Below are 9,056 nucleotides of genomic sequence, written 5' to 3'. Positions count from 1 at the left end.
TTTAGAGGAGCTGGCAGGTGGATTACGTTCCCTTGATTGGACAGAGCAAGGCTAGCTGTTTCCCTCTGTTTCCACTCTTTATGCTAAGCTAAGCTAACCAGCTTCATGTTCTTTGCAGAATAATTCTATGTCAACGTTTCGCATCACATTCATTTAGATCCCCCTTTTTAAATGATCAGTATTCAAACATTTAATAAGTGTTTATAACTGACTTTATTGTAGTTATTATTATTGATTATTAATGTCATTAACTCATGCGGTTGCTGCATTAACAGATAATGAATAACAAAATGTAAAACACAGCTGTAATATGTAGAACATGTCTTCATAGGAGAAGTTGGAACTGTTGACAAATACTGTACATAATAATAATAATATAATAAATACTTAAAACTACATTATTGTGTATTAAAAATCTATCTATTAAATATTGTATTCTGTTCACAAATGCTAAATAGGTACATTTGTGTTATTCAACTAAAACAATGGCTTAAAGTTTTGTTTCCAAAAACAAACAAACATTAGTTGCAGATTTGTGTTGTTACTGCATGAAAGTCAGACACCCACTTTATTAAATATGTTAAAAACACATTTTATTTGTCATTGCAGACTATGCTCATGTGTGAATTGTTGTTCTTACTGCAGCTTCTCAGTGCAAACTGCGGATGAAAGAAGCATCTTCATAAGTAGGTCAGTGAACGCCACATCCCCCCTGTTTACAGCTTTATTTGTATATGAAAGAGGAGCATTAAAGCTGCAGCAGGGTGAGGCCTGGAGAGGAAACTGTCACAGCCATGGGTTTCAGCAACACACTGTATTGTTTGATGGAGGAAGTTGATCCCCAACAGAAGTACTGATCTACTAACTTTAATAAGTAAGGTTTAATTAACTACCAATGTACCATTTATTAATGATGTTATTGTAAAAACTTTTGTACAGCTGATTGTTGGGCATTAATAATAGTAACATGTGTATGCTGCCCTCTGATGGTCACAGTCTGTAACTACACATCTGTTTCTGTGTGTCAGACTCTGTAGCATAAAAAGAGTTCCTGTTAAAACTTTCAACATAAAAGACACTGTGACCACCAGAGGGCAGTGTACGAACATGATTATATTCCTCATCACCAAAAGGCAGCAAACATGTAGTGCAGTTACAGTTATTCATTTAAACAGGTGAATTAATGTCAAATAAATGAAGACACACACTGCCTCCTGGTTGAATACAGCTAAAGAAAACACTGTATTTATGTTATGTTGTTATGTTATGTTATGTTATGTTATGTTATGTTATGTTATGTTATGTTATGTTATTTTATTTATGTTATGTTATGTTATGTTATGTTATGTTATTTTATGTTATGTTATTTTATGTTATGTTATGTTATGTTATATGTTATTTTATGTTATTTTATGTTATGTTATGTTATTTTATGTTATTTATTTTATTTATGTTTTATTTTATTTTATGTTATTTTATGTTTATGTTATGTTATTTTATGTTATGTTATTTTATTTTATGTTATTTTATGTTATTTATGTTATGTTATGTTATTTTATGTTATGTTATGTTATTTTATGTTATGTTATTTTATTTTATGTTATTTTATGTTATTTTATGTTATGTTATGTTATGTTATGTTATTTTATGTTATTTTATGTTATTTATATGTTATTTTATGTTATGTTATTTATTTTATGTTATTTTATTTTATGTTATGTTATTTTATGTTATGTTATTTTATTTTATGTTATTTTATGTTATTTTATGTTATGTTATTTATATGTTATTTTTATGTTATGTTATTTTATGTTATTTTATGTTATGTTATGTTATGTTATGTTATTTTATGTTATGTTATGTTATTTATTTTATTTTATTTTGTTAAATTAAATTAAATTACATGAAATAAGAACATTTTATAAATATTGTGGTAGCCTTGTTGGAGGGAGTCTGTAATAAAGACTTTCATAGCTACCGATTGTTTCACAGAAATCAATGTTCTTGTGATTAATAAAGAACTCTTACTTTTTATCAAAACCTGTTTTAAATTTGAAATAAAATCTTGTCTAAATGCACGTTAATATGTTATTTTATTTTAGGTGACCTCACTCATGACAAAGCAAGAGGTCACACTTGTTTTTTTAGGTCGGAGGAATTATTTTACATTATTTAACATTCTCGATTCAAATGTATGTATAATAAAGTTATTAAAAGTCTAACAACAAAAGACAGAAGAGTCACGAGACGCCACAAATACCAAACCAGCTGAATTCCCTGAAAAGTTAAAGAGTCCCACCAACGTGACAACACAGCGGTCTGGTCCGTAGGTTTGATGCCCAGTCATCAGAGTCCGCTTTCACTTCCATGTGATCACTTCCTGTTCTCTCCTTCACTCCGGAGCCTCGACAACAAAAACATCTGAGTCCTACGTTCATGTTATTAAATATTTATTTACATTTATACATTCTGCATTTACAAACATTTCTCGTTATGACATCATCATGATGATCACAGAGGAATTACTGACGACGTCAGCGTGAATAAATTATTTAAGGGGAGTTAATTATTTAAATTAACTTTTTGATCAGAAATACAGATGAAATGATTTACATCTATTAAAACACAGAGCGGTGATGCGTTCACTGACATCTGTTCTTTTATACTCTCGTTATTCCTACAACATTTACACAATGCAGACTGTTGAGGCCTGTCCTCTCCTCTGCTTGTCTCCTCTCCTGTTTCCTCCTCTCCTTCTTTCCTCTCCCCCCTTGTCTCCTCTCTTCATCTCCTCTCCTTGTCTCTCCCCCTTGTCTCCACTCTTTGTTTCCTCTCCTTGTCTCTTCTCTTTGTCCCTTATACTTTTCTGCAGTTTTTGCCCGCCTCCTTGTCCTCTGTCCTCGGCTCCTATCCCTGTCTCCTCTCCTTGTGTCCTTTCTTCCTTCCTCTCTTTGTCTCCTCTCTTGTATTGTCACTTCCTTTCCTCTCCTCCTCCTCTCTCCTCGTCTCATCTCCTCCCCCCCTCCCCTCCTAGATGTGGCTCAGACTCTGGAGAATGGAGCCACTCTGGAGACTGGAGGAGGTCACAGTGACCCTCCAGTCTCCAGAGTGGCTCCTCCATTCCAGTCCAGTGGAATGGAGTGGCTCCTCCATTCCAGTGACCTCCTCCATTCTCCTCCTCCTCTCTCCTCGTCTCCTCTCCTCCCCCTCCCCTCCTAGATGTGGCTCAGACTCTGGGCCGTGGTCAGTGACCTCCTCCTCTCCCTCCCCGACAGCTTCCTGAGCAGCGACTCCCTGAAGGTGCGGCACATGAGGAAGTAGATGACCGGGTCGAGGCAGACGTTGAGCGCCGACAGGAACAGCGTCCCCTCCTTCAGCTGGAACAACAAGAAGCGGGTCTCCGGGCTGAAGCCGGACTCCGGCATCTGGCTCAGCGTGTACGGCACGCGGCACACGTGGTACGGCACGAAGCACACGAAGAACACCGCCAGGATGCTGAAGATGCTGCGGTTGGACTTCCTGCAGACGTCGCTGTTGTTGTGGCGCACGCGGCGGTAGGACCGGTAGACCCGGCACGCGATGGCGGTGTAGCAGTAGACCAGGACCAGCAGGGTGACCCAGAAGAGCCCGACGCTGAACAGCGTGGAGACCCGGTGCCACTGAAGGCCCAGCGGCGTCTTCAGCTTCATGCAGTGCTGAGAGGTCGCCTCGTCCGCCGGGCGGCTGGTCAGCACCACGTTGGGCAGCACGCCCAGGAGGAGGAGGCTCCAGATGAGGAGCGCCAGGACCCGGGCGAACCAGACGCTCTGCAGGAGGTGCAGCAGAGACAGCACGCCCAACCTGGACCTGCACGAGGAGGAGGAGGAGGAGGAGTGTCTCACGATGCGGATGTAGCGCTCCAGGCTGATGAGCCCCATGAAGAGGATCCCCACGTACATGGAGGAGTAGAAGAGCACGGCGGTGTAGCGGCAATTGACCACGTGGAGGCGCCAGCCGCCGAGACCCAGCTGAGCCGCGGTCCGGAACGGGTAGGAGGACAGCATGAGGAGGTCCGCCACCACCATGTTCTTCAGGTAGACCACCAGGCCAGAGTCGCTCGGCACCCGGAAGAAGATCCAGGCGGCCACGCCGTTCAGGGACAAACCCACCACGAAGATCAGCAGGTAGAGCGGCGGGAGAACCTGCTTGGTGAAGGTGCTGCCGAAGTCTGATTGGTTGGTGGGCAGGAGGGAGGAGTTAAGAGGATCCATCACTGCAGAGACACAGAGAACACAGTCAGAACGTCATGATAATGATCATAAATCAATAACGAATGAGAAGAAGAAGAAGAAGAAGAAGAAGAAGAAGAAGAAGAAGAAGAAGAAGAAGAAGAAGAAGAAGAAGAAGAAGAAGAAAAAGAAGAAGACAGTTGTTTTTTAATCCCAGTCTTCAGATCTACAGTAGATTCATTAACTCCCTCCACATTCAAACTCTGCAACAAAGGAGTGGTCTCTGCTGGACCTCCTCTCAGGAGCTGGACCTCCTCTCAGGAGCTGGACCTCCTCTCAGGAGCTGCTGTGTTTACTCAGAGACACGTGGACAAACAAGAAGCGTCCTGAGCTCCTGTTTGTCCTGCTGTTCACACACACTTCCTCCTCACACCGACTCATCCCCGTCCAACACACACCTCCTCCTTCATCCTGCTTACACAGAGGAGGAAGAGGAGGAGGAGGAGGAGGACACCAGGCCGTCTTTTGTCCTCCTGAATCTTTTATTTTTAGCCCTCGTCTTGACCCGAGTGGGACTCGAACTCGAGACTCCCCCTGTCCCCAAATGATTGTTTGTTGATCAAAACATGAAAACAACCTGAAACACAGGAACTGATGTACTATCTCCTAGTACACATACTACCTCTATAAGTATTACAGGGACTGATGTACTATCTCCTAGTACACATACTACCTCTATAAGTATACCAGGAACTGATGTACTCTCCTGTACACATACTCCTCTATAAGTATACAGGGACTGATGTACATACTACCTCTATAAGTATACCAGGAACTGATGTACTATCTCCTAGTACACATACTACCTCTATAAGTATACCAGGAACTGATGTACTATCTCCTAGTACACATACTACCTCTATAAGTAAACCAGGGACTGATGTACTATCTCCCAGTACACATACTACCTCTATAAGTATGCAATCAAATGCCAGTACAGTGTATGTAAAAAGCACAGCAGATATATACGAGCAAGAGTGTCAAATATTATGAGGAAGTATTTTGTCCGGGCTGAATGCATACTTCATGTACCAGTGTGTACTCTGTGAGTGTGCTGCAGTGTGTACTAAAAGTAAAACTTAAAGTATGCTTCATGCTTCTCTTGTCTCCTCTCTTTGTCTCCTCTCTTTGTCTCCTCTCTTGTCTCCTCTCTTTGTCTCCTCTCTTGTCTCCTCTCTTGTCTCCTCTCTTGTCTCCTCTCTTGCCTCCTCTCTTGTCTCCTCTCTTGCCTCCTCTCTTGTCTCCTCTCTTGTCTCCTCTCTTGCCTCCTCTCTTGCCTCCTCTCTTGTCTCCTCTCTTGCCTCCTCTCTTGTCTCCTCTCTTGTCTCCTCTCTTTGTCTCCTCTCTTGCCTCCTCTCTTGTCTCCTCTCTTGTCTCCTCTCTTGCCTCCTCTCTTGTCTCCTCTCTTGCCTCCTCTCTTGTCTCCTCTCTTGTCTCCTCTCTTGTCTCCTTTCTAATCACCTCTCCTTGTTTTCTTTCCGCTCCACTCCTTGTCTCTTCTACTCTTTCCTTGTGTCCTCCCCTTGTCCTCTCTCCTTGTCTCCTCCATTGTCTCCTCTCTTGTCCCCTCTCCTTGTGCTCTCTCCCTTTTACCTCAATTTTCACCTCACCTCCGTTTGTTTCCTCCCTTTGTCTCCTCTCCTTGTCCCCTCTCCTTGTTTCCTCTCCTCTCTTGCCTCCTCTCCTTGCCTCCTGTCCTTGTGTCCTCCCCTTCTCTACAGTTCTTGTCTCCTCTAGTGTTTTGTCTTGTCCCCTTGTTTTCTCTCCGTTTCTCCCCTCTCCTGTCTCTTTTCCTTGTTTCCTCTCCTCTCTTGTCTCCTCCCCTTGTCCTTGACTCCGCTCTAGTATTGTCTCTTGTCTCCTCTCCTTTTCACCTCATCTTCCCCTCACCTCCCTTGTCTCCTGACATGAATTTGAATTCCTGGACATATAAAGCCACTAGCATGTGTTCTTCTTCTTCTTCTTCTTTATTTAACATTAACAGTAGATGTTTTCTGTCTGCAGACATTTCAAATAATGAATAAACATTTTAATGTCTGTATTAAAGAAATATAACGTTTTAAAGGAGTCTCCTAGAGGAGGAGACCAGTTTGTCCTGAGTGAAGGTCAAAGGTCACCACTGTCTAAATGTTTACTGATCCAAACTAAACTTTCTCCCACACAGACTTGAGTTTCTCTCCATGAAGAGGTCGGAATGAGAGAGCTGCTGATCAGCTGAATAACACAACTTCCTCTGTAACAGGAAGAGATGCGTCGACCTTCAGCGCCGCTTCAGAGGAAAACTATTTATGGATATTTGCAAGAATCATTTTCTTTTTGTTTCTAGCTCACCACCTAAAATCTGAGTCACACAGATAATGAGGAAATATAAATGAAAGAGTGAAAGAGTGAAAGAGTGAAAGAGTTTACTGTCAGTGGAGGTAAACGGACACCTCCTCAGAGGTCATGTGTTTAAAAAACACGAAGATGAGGTAAAAGTACACAAGTTTACTGCAGTTTTCAGCTCTACTTGTACTCTTCCTCTCTTACTTATCGTACTTTTTACTTCATTTTATCTGTTTATCTTGCTGGTCTGTATTGATAACATCATCAGTTATTAACTGACGTCTGCAGTATGTGTGTGTGTGTGTGTGTGTGTGTGTGTGTGTGTGTGTGTGTGTGTGTGTGTGTGTGTGTGTGTGTGTGTGTGTGTGTGTGTGTGTGTGTGTGTGTGTGGTTTATTTATCACATTCAGCTTCTATCTGTGTGCATTCTAATGAGTTCTGCTCCTTTTGTGTCCACATCTGAAGACATTTTATTACTTTTTATTTTATTTATTAAGTTGACAAATTGTGCTGGGAAGTCAGATCATCATCATCATCATCATCATCATCATCATCATCATCATCATCATCATCATCATCATCATCACCATCATCGTCATCATCATCGTCATCATCATCGTTTCCAGAGAAGGAGGTTAAAGGAAACACAGCTGTGAGCGCCTCGTATGAAAATGACTGTGTGTTTATTTGCATATGACTATAGTAGCTGTGTGTCCGACAGATAAAATGCAAACATTTATAACATACGACACGTTGTTTACATCAATAAACATAGCAGCCAACAGATGTTTACTTTATATTTATTTGAGCATTTATCTGTTCGTTTAACTGCTTAGTGTCTCCTGATAAAGACGTCAGACAAATTCATTCACGTAAATTAATCAGTAAGATTAATAATCAATAAGTCAATCGACACAAGAATAATTGGCCATTTAAAAAAAAAGAATAATTTATGTTAATTAAAAAAGAATTGCAGATTCAGGCTTTTAAAATTCTTTGTTATTATAGCAATAATTTTAATAATATTTATTTTATTATTACTATTACTATTATTGTTATAATACTACTACTACTACGAATAATAATTGTTATTATTATTATTATTAATAATATAACAACAAACATATTTATTATTATTATTGTTGTCAATGTAATGTATGATTAAAATAAATGTAAACAGATTTTAATCTCCTTGCATGATAAATCTGAATCATTGTGTCCTAATCTATGAATTCATTAATTCTGGGCTCAAACATTTATGTTTTGTTTTTTGTTTTTCATTAAAACATTTTCCAAAACAGAACGAACCAAACAGAAACGAGTCGGCTGACTTCTTTATCCAGAGCTGTTTTTAACATGAATCCTCTGTTGTAGGTTCAGAAATGTTCTTTACTTTTGAATAGAATAGTTTTAGTTTGTCTTTATTGACGGTAGTTTATGATCGATATTAGAGAAGGTTTAAATCATATTCATGAAGCATTTTGTTCATTTTGAGGCCAAAGATTTAAAGTTTAATGACGTCTGGCTGCTGACTACAAATGTGAAGAATCTATCGTTGTGAGACGTTCCTGCTGTTTGGGTTCTGGAGCGGTGATCTGCTGCAGCTCTTTAGAACCTCAGAATCTTTATTCTTCTCTCTGAACTCCTCACGTCATTCTTTAAACTCTCAGATGTTCAGCTCCTCTATGATCTTTGTCTCCTCTGGTTTCATAACTCCTGTTAGCGTCTCTGTGTTTGTTATGAATGAGTCCACTCACCTCATAAACATCCAGATGTTTCCTCAGGTCTCCATACAGATGTTCCTCTGAAACAGACGTCAGTGCTGCTCGGAGTGAAGAAGTCAAATGAAGAGTTTCAGTCTCTGGAGGAGTTTTACTTCCTCTCTGCTTCTGTCACTCCCCCTCTGTCCTCACCTCCTCCGTCTCTGTCCTCACCTCCTCCTCTCTGTCCTCACCTCCTCCTTCTGTCCTCACCTCCTCCTTCTGTCCTCCCTCACCTCCTCCCCTCTGTCCTCACCTCCTCACCTCCCTCTCTGTCCTCACCTCCTCCCTCACCTCTCCTTCTCTGTCCTCACCTCCTCCCCTGTCCTCTCCTCCTGTCCTCACCTCCTCCTCCTCTGTCCTCACCTCCTCCCCCTCTGTCCTCCTCCCCCTCTGTCCTCACCTCCTCCTTCTCTGTCCTCACCTCCTCCTCCCTCTGTCCTCACCTCCTCCTCCCTCTGTCCTCACCTCCTCCCCTCTGTCCTCACCTCCTCCCCTCTGTCCTGTCCTCACCTCCTCCTCTGTCCTCTCCTCCTCTCTGTCCTCACCTCCTCCTTCTCTGTCCTCACCTCCTCCCCTCTGTCCTCTGTCCTCACCTCCTCCTGTCCCTCACCTCCTCCTTCTCTGTCCTCACCTCCTCCTCACCTCCTCCCCCTCTGTCCTCACCTCCTCCCTGTCCTCTGTCCTCACCTCCTCCTTCTGTC

General features: G+C 41.7%; 1 protein-coding gene across 1 annotated transcript; it reads right to left on the bottom strand.

Annotated features, from left to right (window-relative positions):
- Positions 1 to 3,215: 3,215 nt before the first annotated feature.
- Positions 3,216 to 8,465, bottom strand: LOC129095706 (P2Y purinoceptor 14). The gene is made up of 2 exons (XM_054604260.1): positions 8,350 to 8,465; positions 3,216 to 4,252 (listed from the first exon to the last, which is right to left on the bottom strand). Exon 2 carries the CDS (start codon positions 4,248 to 4,250, stop codon positions 3,216 to 3,218), a length of 1,035 nt encoding a protein of 344 aa, XP_054460235.1. The 5' UTR covers positions 4,251 to 4,252; positions 8,350 to 8,465.
- Positions 8,466 to 9,056: the final 591 nt, after the last annotated feature.

This window comes from Anoplopoma fimbria, chromosome 1 (genome assembly GCF_027596085.1).
Source record: "Anoplopoma fimbria isolate UVic2021 breed Golden Eagle Sablefish chromosome 1, Afim_UVic_2022, whole genome shotgun sequence".
Classification (NCBI taxonomy): domain Eukaryota; kingdom Metazoa; phylum Chordata; class Actinopteri; order Perciformes; family Anoplopomatidae; genus Anoplopoma; species Anoplopoma fimbria.
The sequence above is the reverse complement of the archived record's forward strand: the minus strand, read 5'-3'. Positions and strand labels throughout refer to the sequence as shown.